Genomic DNA, 21,729 nt, shown 5'->3' on the forward strand with positions numbered 1-21,729 from the left:
AAAAATAAAATAGAATTTGCTAATATTAAGTGATAATATTAGGATTAGTGTGAACAACTAGTTTACATGTTACTAACAGTGCCTTGGTTAAAGAGCCTGTTGTTGTTTATTTATAGCTTTGAATTCTTTCAAACCAATATTATCTTCTTAAACTTGTATGGTAGTCAGGAGCATCACTTTCTAATGTGTATTGATATATTTAGCGGGAGGGGATCTAAAGTAATGCTTTAAAATTCAGATTAGATTAATGTCTACCATTTTCTTAAATTCATGGTAGTTTCAGTAATCCCATGGTAATTGAGGACACAAGTTATCTAAATGACTAATGTCATCTTTATGGCCTTCAGAAAGGACAGGAGACCGACAGGTGACTATCAAAGGACTAGCAGCAGCAGCAGGACTAGCAGCATATGATGATGATGATGATGATGATGATGATGATGTTAAATGTGTTGTTTTAGGAACATCCATTGCAAATACATGGAATTCAATAAACATTAAATAGCATATCATGCAGTTTGTCTGTGCCTTTTCCTCCGTGTTGTCCTGGTTTGCTGTGCTGCCTCCTAGTCGCCACCATGGTTTGCTGTGCTGCCTGGGGATGCTCCAATCACTCAGAGAAAGGAGTACGAATGTACGGCTTCCCCACTGACACAGAGCGGAGGAAGCAGGAGCAATTTCAAGACCAACAGCAAACAAATATGTGATTTATATACAAACACTGCATTTGCACTTTTTCACAAAACGAAAACCACACCATTGGGAAAGCTTAATGTTTTGTTTAATACAAAAAAAAACAGGGAAAGGCTTGAAAAACACTGAGAGTTGAGACTCAGGGTGCAGGGTGAGGGTCTCAGTGCAGGTATTCAGGCTCCATTGAATCCCCCTCTGGTTCTTGTACTGAAAGAGGGAGTAACAGACAGGAGAAAGGGTTATACACACCTATATAGCACACCTATTGGATGGGAAATTGCCTTGGGGAGATAAGGTGTGGTCTTTGTTCCCAACTGAAGTTATGGAACTTTATTATTTGTGAGTTTAACAATATCGATATCGTCTTACTGCAGGAGGTAAGTGGAGGCCATAGCAAAGTCATCTGACCTTCAGTCTCATGTCCTCAGTTGAATTTGGTGATATTAGCAATGAAAACAACCTTGATCTTCTTGTGAACACCTATGAGCAATATAAATAATGCAAAGATGGCTAAATGTAACTGTTAAAGTTAACTGTAAAAAAGTGGTCCATTGGAGTGAACGGAGATGTCATAACTCTTCTATTATATGGCTCTGGGTATATGGGACGGACGGTAGCATATTGAAATCAGAATAGAGCATAACCTTCAATATTTGATATTATGAAGGAATATAGCACAACCGAATAATATACTATCATTATATTAATAAGATCATACAACATTTGGTTCAGTAAATACTATAAATAAACATGGAGGTTTTACCTTTCTTCTATTAGCCTACTTTTAACTTCACTATATTTTGAGGGGGAACTTTGCTAGTTTGTATTAACTATTTTTAACAAGGACCACTTTACTGCCTACTGCATGTTTTACTTTTGGAACTTTAAGTTAATTTAGCTGATAATACTTTTGTACTTTTCGAGTTTTGAATGAAGGACTTTTACTTGCATGCACCAAGCTTTTCACGGAAAGAACGTCACCTCCAACCGGAAACGTTTCTTAAATTAGCTTAAAATAAAACCGGATGTTGGTGAATCACTCCAAATGAAAATGTTGCGGAAATAAATTGTTATTCGTTTAAATTCGAACCATTGTTTCCAATACATTCATTTGAGTTACTATTCGTGTATACGTGTGTGCTCATCGTTGTTCAATCGGTGAAATACGGACACTGATCAAGTTCCTGTTTTATTTTGAAGGAAGGTCACAACCGGAAATAACTGCATAATGATATATATACCAGCTGACATAACAGTGGTAGGAGAGCACGTAGCAATGCAATTGGCCAAACACTGCTAAATTAGTGTTTGTTATAGGAGATGCTCACCAACCAACCATGGTGATATTATGTATGTAAGATTTCACAAATAGTTTTCTAACTAGCACGCACACAGGAAGGGTTTTGGTTCGACAGCCAAAACACACATTTCGGCACGAAGGGACAAACGAAGGGACACACTTCAGCTGACGCCAACAGTTTCGTAAGGTGAGTTATATTAGCTTATCAATTAATAAAACATGTTGGTAACAAGCAATGAGAAACTGGAGCCGTCCACAGTACCTGTACTAAAGTACGTCAATGGCTAGCTAGAGTTGTTAACGTGTTTATACCATAGACTGTATATATAAAGGTTTATACTGCTCAACGATACGTCAACGTTACCTGTAACGTAGATGATTAACAGTGGTCTCTAACAGTTGACGTTACCTGATAATGAGGGTGACTGTGGCTTTCATCAAAGTATCCACTAACAAAGAGTTGGCTAGTAAGTGTAGCATTTGCGTTAGCCAAAACTTTATCCACTTTCCCTGCTCAATCCCTGTACTTTACCTGACCCAATTAGAATAAAGGCTTCACAAGACTGTAACTGTGTCTTAAAGACACTCTTGCTTCTTTAATGCAAGTTTGACAAGTCTTAGGTTTTTGAACTCGACCTGGTCTAATGTATATGGACATCCAAGTGACATGCATGCTATTAAAGTGACATTGATTAGACCCAATTTACCAGTTTATTTGAGTTGTAGTGTCATTGTGTGTACCTCATAGGTTAAAGTCCAGTCCCAGTGCCACTCACTGTTACCTGGCTACGGCATCCCCCATCTGCACACTCCTTTGAGAATACACATCCTTCTCCAGATGCTTTGTTCAACTTAAGGTTAATGTTTAGCCTCAGGAATTGCTGGGAAATTGTATTTATTCTGTTTGCTCTCTGTGTTGAGCAACCCATTCTCCCTCTGACACCAAAGCCCCTTGATGCCTCACTGCGGAGCTGCTTCCCCCTTATTTCTCCAGACTGAGCAGAGCCATGTCAGCACTGTTTATGGCTGGTGTATTGTTGCACTCCCAGGAGAGAGGAGTGAATGCAATCACCTCTTTACTTTGTCTCTTTTTGAAAAGATCAACATTTCCCCGCTGCGTGACACAGCAAGGCCTGTCAGGGTCAGCTCCGTGTAATACATTCTTTAAAAAACAAACATAATTGCCTATTTTCAGATCCAACTGACTATGCTTTTATGAATGCCATGTCATTATTTTAGTATTGTAAAATATAATTGTTTTCACAGTTTTTTTTTTTTCAAGAGTAGCAAATCAGATTATGCTTAGTTTTCCAGTTAAATGTGAAAAATCTGCTGAATCGTTAAAGCAGTTAAAGGGCAATATATTGAACTAAAGTCACGTTGCGACCTGCTTAGTTTGCACTTCTTGTGCTTACTTTGCAGTTTGTAATGGTTATCTTAAAGTCTTTTACCACTATTTCTTTCTGAGACATGTGCCTGTGCTTTTTCAGTTCATAGTTTTTTAATTGAAATAATATGTGTGCATTTGATGTATAAGTTCCAGTTATTAAAATGTAATATTGTTCTTCCTCGCTTCATTACGCCCATTTTAATGCTGTAGATATATGTATTTATTGTACCCTTTTGTGCACCCAGACATGCCGCCTAATGTGTCCAAGTATGATTAGTAGTGATTCTCAAGCTTTTCAAGTCGCAACCCCCAGAGAAATGCAGATTGTGTTATTAACCCCCCGCCATGCCTATGCTCATAAACTGTAAGCACACATAGATGCACTATGCTGGCAAGTGGTTGAATGCTATTTGGTTTCTAAAAATGTTGGCATACGCTTGCTGTAAACCCCACAGCAAAGCACACATTATATACAAAATATAGGTGATTTAATATAAAAACCATTTCCCATTCTAAATGATGTTTTCCTTCCCTCCAAAACCATCTACACATTATGTTGTGACTCCTTTGGATGTCCCTTGAGAGCCACTACATTACATAACAAAAGTTGACCTTAAAACTTCTAACATAAATAATGTTTATGTGTCACATCAGGAGCTGCCCAGGTCACCTGATCTGACCCCCCATCATCACATCGACTGACCCCCCCCCCCCCCCAGGATAGCATGGCTAACACAGACTCAGTCAAAGTCCGGGTCCTCTCTCTGAATTGCTGGTCAGTGGCTGTGGTTTGTATTGATTCTTAATGCATTATGTTTTGTCTTGACGCATTAAGTAAAGCACAATGTGTTGTTTTGTTCCAGGGGGATCCGCTACCTCAGCAAACAGTGTCCTCAGCGCTATGCAATGATTGGAGATATGTTGTGCAAGGAAGAGCACGATATCGTCTTACTGCAGGAGGTAAGTGGAGGCCATGCAAAGTCATCTGACCTTCATTAGCTCATGTCCTCAGTTGAATTTGGTGATATTAGCAATGAAAACAACCTTGATCTTCTTGTGAACACCTATGAGCAATATAAATAATGCAAAGATGGCTACATTTAACTTTTTAAGTGACGGATTGATTTTCTTCCAGGTGTGGAGTGAGAAAGACTATCTCTCCCTGAAAAAGAAACTCGTCTGTAGTCATCCTCACTCGCATTACTTCAAGAGGTACATTTTTACTATCATCCCAAGGTCGATGTGCATATTTTCTGAATCTTTTCACTCTCTTTTATTCTATAATTTAAAAAGTCATGAGTAAGTGTTTTTTTTTTCATAAGGTCTCTGAAGTGCCCTTCTGTCAGAAAAATGTACTTGCATAGCATTGATCCAAAGACCCAACATGTATTGAAGCCTAGGCACAACCTAAAGGATTAACTTTTGCAGCTTAATTCTTTTTGAACTCCATACAAAGCACAAACATGAGATGAATCCAAGGCCTTTCTAATCCCCTCTGCAACTCAAAGACAAATCTACTCTAGTTGATGCCTTCTCACATCTACAGTACTACAGATAACACATTCTTAAGACAAATGTAGATCTACATGTAAACCAATGATCGGACTTTCTTTAATAATCTGTAGTTAAGACTGGAATATATAACTTCTCATCATGTCCTGTTCTTCCTCTCTTTCTTCAGCGGAGTCATCGGCAGTGGCCTGGCTATTTTCTCCATACACAGAATCCATGACACATTTCTGTTTCGCTACTCACTGAATGGTTATCCTTACATGGTAAGTCTGGAGAGCCTGAGACAGAGAACGTGTCTGTTCCGTATGATACAAAACACCAGTAAACATAATAATCTCATCATTTGTCAAATACAAAATTCATAACTTTATTCCTTTTAACAACAAGTCACAAAATCAACACATGCGTTGTGCAATGGAATCTACTGTGTATGATATTGGCGACGATCCGCTGTCTGCATGCGTTTCTGCTGAAGTTGGACCATTGTTTCAGACGCCTTGTGCCTATACAAAATATTAGGCATGCAACAGTGAACAATCTGTGTCCTGGCCTCAATATCTGAAGTGTTGGTCCTTTTGATCTGAGGGGATTGGCTTTGAAAAGTCCTGGAATGTTATGTTTAACTTGGGCAGGTATCGAGCTAGCAAGTCTGCAAAACAGTGGGGAGCAAGTCTCATATGCCTTAAAGGAGATCAACTACCTTTTTAAAACATATATTGAGCTAATATAAAGCTGAATTGACATTATTTGCAGTCTTTTCTTTTTCTCTTCTAACTTTTCTTTTTGTATTTACCTTATATTTAGGCTCACCATGGAGACTGGTTTGGAGGTAAAGCTGTTGGGATGGCTGTCTTAAACATTGGCAGCCTGACTGCAAACGTCTATGTGACTCATGTAAGGTTTCCTATCATCAGTTCTCAACCCTAGCTTTATGTATTGTCTACAGTTATTGTTCAATGTGTCCCTGTGTATTGATTGCAGCTGCATGCTGAGTACTGCAGAGACAAGGACTCTTATCTACCTCACAGAGTGGTCCAGGCCTGGGAGCTGCAGCAGTTCATCCGGTAGAGAGGCTTTGTTTGTTAAATCGGCGTAAAGAGACTGAGCCAGTATTTGTTTACTCTGGTGTAAATTTGCATATTATTCTCAGAACTTCCCCTGTTGTTTTTTCAAGTCACTGTAAAGCAACACTGCAGTCCCTGACAGTAGGATTGGTTATAATGTATTTTTCTGTACTCTTTAGTCACACCTCTGCTGGAGCAGATATGGTGATTCTGGGAGGGGACCTGAACATGCACCCCGAGGACCTCGGCAACAGACTCCTCAGGTCTTACACTGGACTCCAAGATGCTTATTTGGAGACTGCTAAATTTGATGTAGGTGGTGTCTGCTGATACAGTAATTAAGAGAAAACTCAGTTATAGCAATGGACTTATTCTTGTAGTTTTGGCCATACTTTTACATTTATTTGACATGTTATATGGTTAATGACGAAATATGGGGCACAATGACAGTGGTAGACATCTTTACAACAGCACAGATGGCTAGCATTTAGGCTTGTTTTAAAAAAACACCCCGCAAATGTTACGGCAGTCTTTCAACTTTTGATGTGAATGTGACACTAAGAGTAGACCATAATCACCCAAGGCACTTGCACACACAATGTAAAAAAGTACACGTTGTCAAAGAGTAGTTCTGCAAAATGTTAAAGGTCCCATGTCATGCTTTTCCGGTTATTACCCGTCCCCTTGTGTGTTATGAAGGTGTTTCTGCATGTAAACGGTCTGCAGAGTCACAAACCCTCAAAGTACACCCTGTAGCGAGTAAAACTCTAACACAGAAAAGACCTGTCTGTGCTGCCCCAGAACGCCTCGTTGGAGACTTCTCTTTTTCCATTGTTTACTTCTTGGGTAAAGTGACGTATTTGGCTATAGTGACGTGCGTTACGTCCGCGGAGCCGTTACGTACTTCCTACGTTACGGACTTCCTCACACACACATACTCGGCGGGACGTTGCAAGGCTCGCTGCTGCGAGGAGCGGACAGTGTGAGCTGGCTCACTGGTGTGGGGTCAGAGAGAAACAGCAGAACTCAGTCTGAGCACACACACAAACTCCCAGCCAGGCTGCGGGTGTTTGTGTGTTTGGAGCTGTGTCTCGCAGACGGCCACTGGACAAAGTGAATACACATGCTATACAGAGATGCTGTATGAGAAACCAATGTGAGTTTGTAAAATTGCACGGTATAAATCTATTTTAGTAGACTTCAACAAGGCAAGGCAAGTTTATTTTATATAGCACCTTTCAACACAAGGCAATTCAAAGTGCTTTACAAAAAACGAAAGACATTAAGAAAATGGCATTTAAAATCTGTCATTAAAAAGAAAAGATAATAAAAGAAACATTAAAAGAAAAAATACATGAATAAAAGGTTACAGTGCAGTTTAAGATATGAATAGTTCACACAGAAGTTCCACTTTACTGATGAACACAACGGCTCAGTTTCAATTAAAAGCAGCGACAAAAAGAAAAGTCTTCAGTCTGGATTTAAAAGTAGTCAGAGTTGCAGCGGACCTGCAGGTTTCTGGGAGTTTGTTCCAGATGTTTGGAGCATAATAACTGAACGCGGCTTCTCCATGTTTAGTTCTGACTCTGGGGACAGAAAGCTGACCAGTCCCTGAAGACCTGAGAGATCTGGATGGTTCATAGTTTAGCAGGAGGTCAGAAATGTATTTTGGGCCTAAACCATTCAAAGCTTTATAAACCAGCAGCAGTATTTTGAAATCTATTCTTTGACACACAAGAAGCCAGTGTAAAGACTTCAGAGCAGGAGTGATGTGATCCACTTTCTTAGTGTTAGTGAGGACTCGAGCAGCGGCGTTCTGAATCAGCTGCAGCTTTCTAATAGATGTTTTAGTGAGACCTGTGAAGACACCATTGCAGTAGTCCAGTCTACTGAAGATAAAAGCATGGACAAGTGTTTCCAAATCCTGCTGTGACATTAGTCTTTTAATCCTTATGTTCTTTAGGTGATAATAGGCTGATTTAGTAACTGTTTTAATGTGACTGTTGAAACTCAGGTCAGAGTCCATGACTACACCTAGATTTCTGGCTTTATCTGTTGTTTTGAACATTGCAGACTGAAGCTCAGCGCTCACTTTTATACGTTCCACCTTGGCTCCAAAAACCATTAGCTCAGTTTTATCTTTGTTTAATTGGAGAAAGTTCTGACACATCCAGTCATTGATTTGTTCAATGCACTTACTCAGTGTTTGAATTGGAGCATAGTCTCCTGGTGAAATTGTTACGTAAATGTGTGTGTCATCCGCATAGCTATGGTAACTTAACAACAATGGAATTATGATCAGTAGAAATGGCCATGACATGGGACCTTTAAAGCAGAGTCATTGTGGCTGCCAAAGATTGTCAAGAAGACTATAAAAACATGAAGAAGAAGACATTTAGTTTTTCTTTACGATGTGTATATACTTTATAAAATATTTTATAAATGTTAAAAATGCTTTTCTGTTGCAGGGATGTGAGGATGGTATGACCCTTATAGCCGACAATCCTTTTATCAATAAAAAGGAGCTTTGTCCCTTTGAAAAGGGAATTCGAATCGACTACATCCTGTTCAAGGTGGGTGAAAGCTTTCGGTATTTGTATCACCTCGTGTCTTCAGCAAGATGTTTGAGTCAAAGGATTCATTTGTAATGTGTTTTAATTCCTAAAGCCCATTTCCTCTCTTTTTTATTCCCAGGGTTCTACCAAAACAGACATTTATTGTGATTACATGTCCACCACCAAAGGCTCCATCCCAAACCATCCTTTCCCATACTCCGACCATGAGGCTCTGACTGCTGGACTGAGGCTGGAGACACACACTCAGACACAAAGTGACAGGCAACCAAAGATTAAGGACTCTGCTGCAGGTATGTTTATAGCAAATGAATGACATTCAAAAAAAATAATAAATATTTCTATGGCACATGGTTTGCTTTCTTGTACACTACTTTGACAAACAGGGTTGTACAATTCTATTCAAATCAAAGAAATGCACAGACACCTTGCAGTCACCTTAATGTCAACACCTCACATCTGACAGTGACAGAGCGTTAGACACTGGAAGACACAATCTTGTGTGTGCGAATTGACAAAGACATTTTCTGAGGCACCGTAATGACACAGCTATGACCAACTAACTCTGAAGTTCTGAACCCTAAACATTTGTTACCAAAGAGAACGCTGATAATTCCATCAGCAAGAGATAACAGTTACATTCCTTGCAGAGGCGCAGGCTCCTGAAGGCCTCGGTCAGATTGGGTTTACTCTCTGACAAATAACATGTTTAGTCCTGTCATTGTCTGAAGGAGAGAATGTTTACAATCTTGCTTTATGCATATTCAGAATGAACAAGGAGGACATCCACTAACATGATGAAGAGAGCCCCAGAATGCAGGCTCAAGCTAATCTTGATGCAAGAGAGGCCAAATGACTGCTGTCTGTACAGACAGATAAATACCTCTAAACTGAGGCCAGGACATTAGTGGAGAATTAATAGATGGAGCGAACAGTTAAACAATTCGCCAAGCCTCCTCTGTGACCGGTAGTAGTCCCAGAACTGCTCCGAAGCCTCCGGTCTGTAGCTCTTTGACATGCTGTGAATGACTTGAAGTTACAGTAGATTTGCCCCCAAGTGATCTAATGTGTGAAAATCATGCATAGCCTTTTTCTGCTTCACTGTTCAACTGGTATTAAACACACAGATGAAATTGTGTTGACGTCAACTGTTGCAAAAGTTGAATTGCCTCTTCTGTCCGTCCTGTCTTCAGGGAAGCTGGCTGCGTTGGTGGACATTGTGACAGAGGCGCGCACTGAAGTCAAAGTGGGCCTGCATTGCGCTGAGGGGATGCGCTACACGGCAACGCGCACCGGAGTGATGGGGTTGGCTCTGCTGGTCCTGGAGCTGGCCATCGCTGCGGTGCCCTGGTTGGCCCTGGGGACAGAACAGCCTTTCCCTCGTACCTCCTTCTACCTGCTGGCTGCTCTGTGCTTCGCCATCCTGCTGACCACCTTCATGCTGTACATCTTCTACACCATGGAGCTGAAGGCTCTGCAGGGGGCTGAAGACCAGATGAGGCTGGCTGTGGGGAGTCTGCAGGAGAAGCTCAGGGGCTTTCCTCTGGCTCAGCCCCACAACGCCCCGCGGAGGCCCCCAGAGGGTCATGAGCCCAGTGCATTGGCCCCGGAGGAATAAAAGAGGAGCTGACTGCCGTCAAAGTGGGTTCTGTGAGAGGAGCCTTTGAAGTGAGCTTTAAGATGAATGTTGGAGAAAGTCCTATGAATGTGTTTTATGCTCTTAAGATTTATACTGCAGAATGCAAACGTTTTTGAAGGACTTTTCTGAAAGTAGTGCAGGACACATGCTTTTTATACTTTTTATATACTCGTCTTCACCCCTAGATTTCACTCTTCAGCTAAACAAACACTTCCTGTTGCATAACATGACACTTCTGTGCTACTGCTGTTCTTAACGCTCAGAACTGTGACCATTTGTGTTTCTTAAGCCGCTTGTCCGACTTGCATTCCACCAACCAGTAGTTTCAGCGGGACCAGATGTTTCTGTTTTTGTTTTCATGCTTCCCTTTTGTGATCTGGACACAATCATAGTGGGTCCAGACTGTTTGCTGATGTACTTGCAGAGAGAAACCCCGTGCACTCCACTGCACGAAGACACAGACACTCCTAATGTTGAAGGTTTACATTTAGGTCACGACCAGATTGTTTAGACTCTAAACAATCTGGTCGCTTCCATAAGCACTTGTATGAAAACTCATGCGCCAGTGAATACTTTTATTTTTAGAATTGTAAGATCTGCATGTCTCATGTTTACTGTATTGCACAGTAAAGTATTTTAATGTTAGAGACCATCTACACTCCTATTTCCCAAAGTATGGCATTGCTAATGCACTGTATGTTTGTGTGTGTGTGTATATATACTTTCAAACTTGATCTAATTGGATCACATGAATTGCTTTTTAAAGAAAACATCATGTACTGTAGAGAACTATGAATGCTTAATATATCATTAGTGTGCAGTGCACTTAGCTGACTAACCAGATACACTACTTCCTGTTATGTGAAAGTACTTAATGATCCATGCTGCTGGAAAACAGTGTTAAGACTCGGCTGAAACCTAACCATGACTGTATTGATAATTGTAACAGTATTCTTACACTCAGTGTTGGAAAAGCACAAGTAGCTCTTAATCTCATAAAGAAAATAAAACATGACGTTCATTCCAATTGAAAACTGTGATTATGAAGGCAATAATAAAAACTATAAATCCACCCTTCCTGACTGCTGAGGCTCTGGATGAATGGGATTGGCAGTGCATGATGGGTTCTTCACATTCACCACTAGAGGCCATTATAACTTCACGCTAACGGATGGGAGCATTCACCCCACACTGACACTTCATCAGAAGTTGCAAAGATCTCGGAGCATGTGGGATGACAGCCAAATTTACCAAACAATACCAAACAACACCAACTAGCACCCATGGGTAGGGTTGGGTATCGTTTGAATTTCCACGATTCCGATTCTACTTTTCGATTCCGGTTCTTAACGGTTCTCGATTCCGATTCTTTGAGGGGCAGGGTAAAAAAATGATACATGCTTCTTCCACCAAAAAAATTACATTTATTCGAGAAAATTTTACACAGGTTAGTTTAAAGTAATATTCACATTAATCAGTCTGTTTATATTCACTGCTATGTAACTTTAACCTGAGAACCACTGAAGCTACAACAGTGCAACAGTCCAACTTTTAAAAACAGTTCTTGTTGAGAAAAACAAGCATATCTGCCTTCTCAGGCATACCGGGAAGAAATGTTTGAACATTTTGAAGTAAAATGCTTCAATCTGGTGCACACGCAGAATTACTAGAGACTAGATCTAGGGGGTACAACTCCAAACACCCATATGAAAAAGATCGGTTTACATTTTAATAATTAAATAACAAATAGCCTACATGTAACGCATTTTATTTTTGTTCATTCATATCTTATTTTACTATTTTATTTATGCATATTTTTTTATCTCCAGTTTAAAACGATATGTCTGGTTTACTGTCCTATAGTATACATTGAAATGATTTCAAACCTGTTTTATCCCAATAATTATAAAAGAGTGCCTTGGAAATATGTATAAATTGTGATCAAAACGTTTGAGACCCACTGAGATAACTTAGACTAAAGTGAACTATCTAAACACTGAGAGTCCTTTACCTCACTGAGCTGAAGTTATCAGCCTCAGTCTGACTGGAGAGGACTCTCCCTCCACATCATTGTAGACACATCTTCTTCTTCCGTTAGAGCGGCTAGCACCAGATGCTACTAGGCTTGTTTGAGACAAGCAAGACCTGCGCAGACCTGCGCAGTTGCGATCAACGTCTTGCTAGTGCGTTGCATATGGGCATAGATATGTCTCATAATTATTTGTGTGAACATAACAATAATTTGTGTGTAAATATGTGATTTGTAAATGTAAAACAACATCCACAAATGCATTTAAAAGATTTGCAAACTCACAAATACATTTGCAAGTGTACAACGGATCTGCAAATACGCTAAATATGTTCACAAATTAAAAAAATATCTCTTTAACATTTACAACTTTCGATCAGGCATTTGTGAATCCATTTTGTATTTGTGGACCAAAAATGCGCTCGCGGATCTCAATTCTCTGTTCACGGATCTCAACTCTCTGTTCACGGATCGTCTTTTTACACACACGGAATTTTGAGACATATTTTCCGCCGGTCTCGGCTAAAATCTACTCGTGTCACTCGGTTATTTTTCGGAAACCACGTGATGGCCAGCTGATGACTACATTTCCGCATGATTTCAAAGTAAGAGCATGATGGTTTGTTTAATGCTCTGTTTTTGTATTATAATGAACAGCGGAACGTTAAATGCATTCTTCATCACCATCACCCTCATCATCATGTTATAGTGATACAGTTAGTTTGTGTTATTGGTTCAATACAGCATATCTCGAGCACCTTCGTTGATGTTGAAGTGCAGGCTATACGCCACTTCCGGGTCCCGGGGGGGAGCAGCTGGCAGCAAAGCAGCCCAGATAAAACTCTTTCTTCATTGTTTGTTGTGTATTCAGTCAAGCGGGTCAAAGTTACAAAGCACTTCACATCTTATTAATCGGCCTAATTTTACTTTACCAGTGCAGTAATAAAGTAATCTGTAGAAAAGCACCGTATTTAGGTCAGCCTTCATAGTAAGGCTACATTACATGTTATAATATTCATCGTGTCCTTTACCTGCAGAGTACAGGACTTACATATTGTACATATTATATCAATCCTATAATATTTGTTTCTAACATTTAAAGTGCTTAAAACAAATGTGGGATATTCATTTGATAAAAGTAATTGACAAAGAAATGAACGATTGTCATATTTTATTATGTAGGATACAGAACTGGACTGTAGTCAAGCAAACTTACTTAATAACACATTCCACATACTTGTTCTTTGCGTCAGTGTTTCAATGTTATATTTTATAACCATATACATTATTAAAACAATTAAAATACATGCCCTACCGTTGATTGTGTACACTTTTGCCTGAAATTAATCTCCCACTGCCAGGCCCACGCACAGTCAATATAAGTAATTATATTAATGCATAGGAATGTAGTGATACTTCTTTATTCTTCTTTTGTATACAATTATAACGGTACATAACAGCGGAAGAAAAGTATACATATTTTTAAAAACGGTTTTGTTTTTTGTGACAGAGATTACAGATCCCCTACATTGACTGGGAGGCCAGTGGTCATCTGCGTGAGGAACACTGGGAATAGTTGTTCCTGTCACCAGGAGCCCTCTGAGTGATCAACAGATGGAACACCTTAATGCTAATATTGACCCAATGTTACCATCAGATTCATTTGGAAAGGACATCTACTTGAACACATTACAGTTGGTTCTCTTTACGACTGGAAATTAAGAGCAATGGATCCATGGACTACCAGCAGACAAAGTATTCAGATACTTGACTGAAGTAAAAGTCTTGCCTTTATAGTCTTACTTAAGTAAAGGTATGTAAGTACTAGCCAAATGGACTTACATTTGAAGTACTCATTATGCTTTAAAAGGTTCTCTGTATGTGTTAACACTTTTGATTATATAGCTGCATTAATGTGTATGTGATGTGAAAAATAAAATTAAAATAAACATTGATTGATGTGTCATTTCACTAATGTAAATGTTTATGGTTAATATTGACAACACTTTTGTAGTGCTTTGTATACTGTTGGCTAGTTTAATATACACCAATGCATTATATTCTCATAAGTGGTTATCTACGTCTCTCAGAGAAACAGCCCTGTTCCCAGCAGTGTGACTATGTATTTGCAAAGGATGATACAAGCAAAACAATCTAATCATAAAATGAAATAAAGTTGTTGCATAAATGAAGTGGAGTAAAAAGTAAGAATAATTCCAGTCCTGTATCCTACATAATAAAATATGACAATCATGAATGTCTTTCTTTTTATGAAATCAGTATCCCACATTTGTTTTAAACACTTGCAAATGATATATGCTAGAAACCAATGGATTGATATAATATTTACAATGTAAAGTCCTGTACTCTGCAGGTGCTGGTAAAGAGCAATACAATGACAAAACCTTTCCAACCAAAACAACTAGTTGGTAGGTAGGTACGTAGGTAGGTAGGCAGACAGATAGACGGATAGATAGACGGACAGATATAGATAGATGGATATCATATATAGATAGATACTTCATTCATCCAAAATTGTGAAATGTGTGGAAACAAGTATAAACACAATAACATTAAATACAAATGAAAGCAATAGACAGGAATATATCAGTAGAAAGGACACGATGAATATTATAACATGTAATGGAGCCTTACTATGAAGGCTGACCTAAATACGGTGCTTTTCTACAGATTACTCTATTACTGCACTGGTAAAGTAAAATTAGGGCGATTAATAAGATGTGAAGTGCTTTGTAACTTTGACCCGCTTGACTGAATACACAACAAACAATGAAGAAAGAGTTTTATCTGAGCTGCTTCGCTGCCAGCTGCTCCCCCCCGGGACCCGGAAGTGGCATATCGCCTGCACTTCAACATCAACGAAAGTGCTCGAGATATGCTGTATTGAACCAATAACACAAACTAACTGTATCACTATAACATGATGATGAGGGTGATGGTGATGAAGAATGCATCTAACGTTCCGCTGTTCATTATAATACAAAAACAGAGCATTAAACAAACCATCATGCTCTTACTTTGAAATCATGCGGAAATGTAGTCATCAGCTGGCCATCACGTGGTTTCCGAAAATAACCGAGTGACACGAGTAGATTTTAGCCGAGACCGGCGGAAAATATGTCTCAAAATTCCGTGTGTGTAAAAAGACGATCCGCGAACAGAGATTTGAGATCCGTGAACAGAGAGTTGAGATCCGCGAGCGCATTTTTGGTCCACAAATACAAAATGGATTCAGAAATGCCTGATCGAAAGTTGTAAATGTTAAAGAGATATTCACAGATCTTTTTTTTAATTTGTGAACATATTTAGCGTATTTGCAGATCCGTTTTACACTTGCAAATGTATTTGTGAGTTTGCAAATCTTTTAAATGCATTTGTGGATGTTGTTTTACATTTACAAATCACATATTTACACACAAATTATTTTTATGTTCACACAAATAATTATGAGACATATCTATGCCCATAGTTGCATGATGGTTAGTCATTTTGTCCGACTTGCTCTGCAGGCTCGCCCACATGAGACTTTGAAATCTCGCGGGACAAAGACGCCCGCAGCCTTGAGAGCGAGGCGAGGCGAGTTGGCGCAGTTGCTCTCCACGAGCTGCGGAAGCGAAATGCTTGATGGGAAACGGCTCGCTGGTATCTCGAGCTGAGCGCTCATTGGTGGTTTTTACCACGTGCTGCTGATGAAACTCTCCAATTGGCTGGCAAAAGTTTGTTGTTGTTTTGTGTCAGTTTTACGTCGCCACATCCATTCCCATTTTTCATCATTGTTCCACAATGTTTATCATCATGAAATTAATATCTATATATGTTATACTATACTGCTTACCGTTTTCATACTTTATATATCTTAGCATATTCATACACACTGTTCATACTGCTCACAGGCTGATATCTAGTGTATTCATACCCCACTGTTTATTCATCATTCAATTCATTATGTTATTCTGTAGATTGTGTACATTACTTTCCACTTCACTGCTTGTTGCACCTGGTTAGAAGCTAAACTGCATTTCGTTGTCTCAGTACCTGTAATATGTGCAATAACAATAAAGTGTAATCTAATCTTGAGCAGGAACTCATGTATTTACTTAGTACATATCTGACATTAACGATTAAACACATTTGTGCATTCTTTATAAATACAAACCGAGTCAAGCCGACTCCGGAGGTGGCGGTATGCACCTTAAAGTTGTTTGCAACCCGCCAAAAAACCGAGAGAAGAAGATGAAGAAGCCGTCTCCGAGCTGTCCGACTTCAGGCGAGCGAGAGTCTCAAAAAGTTGAGACCTCCCCCGGCTGCGATCGGCTACTCTCGTCTACTTTCGAGGCGAGCCGCAATGTGTCTCAAACAAGCCTAATAACAACAGCGCCGGTTCCAGTGCACCCTCCCTTTCTCCCTCGCTCACGCGCACTTTGGCTGTGAGCTGCGGTTGCCAGATAAGCCAACATCCCCCATTTTCATCACTTGCAGCGCCCATCGTACAGGGCAAATTAAAAGTGTAACCGGGATGAAAAGGGTGTTACATTTACTTAATTATGAATGTTGTTACATCAAGGCCGAAAATTAGGATGAGCACCAACGGTCAAAACATTTATTTTTTCTCCCAGAGCTGTCAGCGCAGCGCCTCCACAGATCTGGCGCCCTAGGCGAACATCTATAACGCCAGTGCGACGGGCCGGCCCTGGTCTCAGGTTACACTGGCCCTTTCTCATTTTATCAAATCCCCCTCCTCGACTCCTCGACTCCTCGGTCCTCCGGTAGTGACCCGGAAATGAATTTTAGCGCGCCATGTTGAAGGACATCTAATTTCTCTAAATGCACGTCGAGGACCGAGCATCGAGCATCGAGGAGGCTCTCTGGAGGAGCTCTAACAGAGGATACACTGATGGGTCCTCCACGGCTCCTTCGCGGATGCATTTCCGGGAACAGAGATGTTTCAAAGAGTCGTGACGTACGGCCGGACTTATCTCAGCCAATGACAGCTCTGCATGCATCCCCTGGATATTATTTTGGAAACTGCTTTCATCGCAACGCGATGTTTACAGTGAGAACAGCTGTGAGGTCCTTGCAGAAAGCAGAGCAGTGTGTAAAATATATATAACTCAACAGGCCTACTCTCTTTATTTGCTTTAGTTTAGTAGATATCTACAAACAAAGAGTCGATATTCTTCTAAAACCATTTAGTGCTTCACATAATAAAATACACAACGGCTGTAGGCTATGGGCTCAGAACAGTCTCATAATACACACATGCGCACAGAAGGATTCACACTTGTATTTCATGATCCGCAAAAGGATTCACACTTGTATTTCTGGATCCACACTTGTGTTTTTCAATGCACACACAAATGTATTCCGTTTCATATACATGTAAATAAAATCCAAATACAGAAAAAAGTTTTACATATGTATTTTTGATCCTCACATATTTGTTTTCCGTTTAAATCCTCTGAACCTGCAAACACAAACAGCTTTCTGTGCACGGATCGCTGTGCATTCGTGTGTGGGTTTTTTGAGACTCCCCTGACGGTCAGCCGATTCGTACTTGTAATTATTTCTATCTATAGCCAATCAGATGTCTCCTCAATTCTAAGCCAATCACATGAGCGCGCCCCCACGAGGGTAGATTTCTTGCGTTCATGACGTAGCGCTTCATGTACGCATTTTGCGCAGTCCGGGGCTGACAGCTCCATGGAGCCTGCCTGCAGGCGCTAATCTCAGGACACCCTCCACTCTCAGTACAGCGCCACTTTCCGAACAGGAAATGCACGCAAATACAAGCATTTATATTATTAAGGTACAGCGCCACTTTCCAAACCATTGATGCATGCTTGTGTACACAAAAACGGCAGGCTAGACATAAATATTCACTCTTAATAGTTTGATCGGTGCTCTCTATAAAGGCCGATCAGGAGAGCTAGATCTGATCGATATGGACATAAACGCGAATGTAACCGGACGCGAGAGAGAGATCAGATCAGACAGCTGCTGAGTCTGATGGAGACACGCTGCTCTGCATGATCACCTGATGCTCCGCCCTCTGTTTAGCGAGCTGACCGGACTGCGCAAAATGCGTATATGAAGTAATCTTACCCTCGTGGGGGCGCGCTCATGTGATTGGCTTAGAATGAAGGAGACATCTGATTGGCTATAGATAGAAACAATTACAAGTACGAATCGGCTGACCGTCAGGGGAGTCTAAAAAAACCCACACACGAATGCACAGCGATCCGTGCACAGAAAGCTGTTTGTGTTTGCAGGTTCAGGGGATTTAAACGGGAAACTAATAAGTGAGGATCAAAAATACATATGTAAAACTTTTTTCTGTATTTGGATTTTATGTACATGTATATGAAACGGAATACATTTGTGTGTGCATTGAAAAACATAAGTATGGATCCGGAAATACAAGTTTGAATCCTTCTGTGTGCATGTGTGTATTATGAGACTGTGCTGAGCCCATAGTAGCCTGATTATATGCTTTAGGAGCTGTAGGTGCGTGTGGTAGGCTACAGTGTGTAGGTGTGTGTTGTACAGTGTGTAGATGCAGCGGACAGACAGGTCTCAGTTGGTTTGGTGTCCTCTGCTTAATTTTAATCAGGGCTGTCAAACGATTACATTTTGTAATCAGATTAATCACAGCTTAAAAATTAATTAATCATGATTAATCACCATTCGAACTATGTCCAAAATATGCCATTTATTTATGTATATTGTTGTGGGAATGGAAAGATAAATGAAAGCAGGCGGATATATCCATTTAACATACAGTATCTATGTTTATTATAAAAATGTACTTCGTGACCACAGAGTGTGAACGTTGTGATCAGCTGTTTTAGCGCAGTTCTCCAGTGATGGAGTGATGGGGGGAGTCTCCCTCCGCAGCCGGTTGGCGTAGTTTTGGCACAATTCCGTTGTACAGACCGACGTTAACAGCAGCCCTGTCTGTGCACACGGAGACCGACTCTGTCGTCCGGTGATCTAACCGCCTTCTGGAAAAGCTTCACAAGTACGTCGGTACGCAAATGTGCTTTGTGACACAAGTGACGGTACGCATTTCAGATTACGCACATAACCTGCGTACCAGTTATGTGCACCCCTGTACCAGAGCCATATTATTACTAGTATATGGCTCTGCCCTGTACTACAGCAAGAGTATTCTCCGTCGGGACTTCCTGCAACAACACCACGCCGTTATCAAAGATGTTCTATTGAGAAGACGATCACTACGTGACAAAAGTTTTCAAAACCGTGGCTACTGAAATCAATCTTACTAACTGCTGTCTGTGCAATTTACTCCGCGCGAGTTGGCAGACTTTATTTTGCTTACTTTAACATCATTTTTCATGGTGGGGCTAAGCCATTTCTTGGTATGGGTGTAGCCTACCCCAGCCATACCCTGGCGCTGCCACTGGTGGCACGTATGGGGCGGGCCATTCTGCACATGCGTTAAATGCGTTAAATATTTTAACGCAATTAATTCAAAAAATTAATTACCGCCGTTAACGCGATAATTTTGACAGCACTAATTTTAATACTTGTAAATAAAACGTTTGGCCCGTAATTTATTTTCCTCATTGTAGCGACCAGAGAGAGGGAGGGGGGGGGGGGGGATATATCCAGTCTCTGATAGTGTTACGTTATTATGAGTGCTCTGTTTGATTCTGAAATTGTATATATTTATATAAATATATACATATCTATGTGTGTGTGTGTGTGTGTGTGTGTGTGTGTGTGTGTGTGTGTGTGTGTGTGTGTGTGTGTGTGTGTGTGTGTGTGTGTGTGTGTGTGTGTGTGTGTGTGTGTGTGTGTGTGTGTGTGTGTGTGTGTGTGTGTGTGTGTGTGTGTGTGTGTCCGCATCTGTAGCCTGTTATTGTCTCATTATCGAAAAGCGGAACCGAAATTCACATTTCTAAATGATGCCGTTGGAATCGAAATGTTGGAACCGGTTCCGAACCGGAACCGGTTCTCGGTACCCAACCCTACCCATGGGTGTGGTACACTTAACATGTTTCATTTTTTTCCCACAGCAAATCACAAATGCTTTAACTGACACCATGTTAAATCCTAAACCATCATATTTAGTGCCATTACCTGAAATAAAACGGCAATATGTAGGACTGGAGCATGCATTTAACACTGAAAAATACAGAACACACATGCTTTGCATGTACATTAGGCTATACTACACCTGATGCAAATTGTTTTCAGCCAAGTCTAATTTTGTACAAAAATCAATCATTGATTTTTTTACAAAGGTTTTTTGTAACCGAAAAAGGTGGAAACCATGCAGGCCTGTATTTTAGGAGAACAGGATTTAAATGAGAGGATAATAGAGTAAGACACTTGCCACACAGCTCTTGTGCAACCCTGGCCTTTCTTGTAACATACAACACTTGTTTATAATGTTTTTCCTTTTTTTAGTATTTAACTAAAGTCATAATACTCTTTCATGCATGACCTGAACTGAAGTTATAGTAATTCTACTAATATTGTATTATCTTGTTTCATACCTCTTTAAAAACGTTTATTGTATTGAAGTGTTTTCTAGTGATGGCATCACATCCATCTCTTGCGTTAGTGGCAGGTAAGGTGGAATAACATGCACGGGTTAAAGTCCTGCAAAAGCCCTGCATTCAAAATGTTACTAAATTGAAAGTGTAAAAGTATTATCATCAACATATACTTCAAGTATCAAAAGTAAGAGTACTCATTATGCAGACTGGTCAATTTCAGAATAATATATTATATGTTTTATAATTATTGATGCATTAACGTGTTATCAAAGCTGGTAAAGGTGCCGCTAGATGTAATGACGTTGTATGCAGGGTAGCTTGCGAATTTACTCCAGGTGTAACTAAAGTCTGATTTAAATGTTGATTATATTTCATCATTCCAAATCTGAATAGTAACAAAGGTAGGCCTATTACATAAATGTAGTGGAGTAAAAGTAGCCTACACGATTTACCTCTGAATTGTAGTGGAGTAGAAGTACAAAGTAGCAAAACATGGAAATACTTTTTTAAAAAAAAGTTACTCAAGGACAATACTTGAGTAAATGTACTTGGTTACTTCGCACCTCTGGTTGTTAGAGTAGTAGCCTAAGATATTTTGAACATATGTGACCTGCTCCATCGAAATCAGTCGCATTGACCCGAAGACACATTTTGAGTTGTATACACGGTTGGAAAGAGGATATTCCTAGCTTTCTAATGATATCAGGATTGTTTTTGTACTCCAAATATTAAGCGAAATATGTCACATTATATATTGACTGTCACAGAGTCCTCATTTTGAGAAAAATGCCTTTAAAGTTTCCTCTTCTCTGGAATCCATCGATCTGATTGATTATTAGTGGAGCAAATGATCAAAATACTACGGAGGGAAGATATTTTCGTTTGGAGGGGAAGCTCGCGAGTGTGTGTGTATACGTGTGTGTGTTTGTGTATTTTTGCGTTTGTGTGTATTGTGTTTGTTTCCCGGGGAAACCCCTCACGAG

At 40.1% G+C, this 21,729-nt stretch overlaps 1 protein-coding gene across 1 annotated transcript; it reads left to right on the plus strand.

Annotated features, from left to right (window-relative positions):
- The first annotated feature begins 1,938 nt into the window (after positions 1-1,938).
- smpd2b (sphingomyelin phosphodiesterase 2b) lies at positions 1,939-11,243 on the plus strand. The gene is made up of 11 exons (XM_034082366.2): positions 1,939-2,180; positions 4,038-4,158; positions 4,247-4,343; positions 4,519-4,595; positions 5,065-5,158; positions 5,700-5,789; positions 5,877-5,959; positions 6,139-6,271; positions 8,428-8,532; positions 8,654-8,825; positions 9,726-11,243. The coding sequence occupies exons 2-11, from the start codon at positions 4,109-4,111 to the stop codon at positions 10,148-10,150; spliced, it is 1,326 nt and encodes a 441-aa protein (XP_033938257.1). The 5' UTR covers positions 1,939-2,180; positions 4,038-4,108; the 3' UTR covers positions 10,151-11,243.
- Positions 11,244-21,729: the final 10,486 nt, after the last annotated feature.

This window comes from Pseudochaenichthys georgianus, chromosome 5 (assembly GCF_902827115.2).
Source record: "Pseudochaenichthys georgianus chromosome 5, fPseGeo1.2, whole genome shotgun sequence".
Lineage (NCBI taxonomy): Eukaryota > Metazoa > Chordata > Actinopteri > Perciformes > Channichthyidae > Pseudochaenichthys > Pseudochaenichthys georgianus.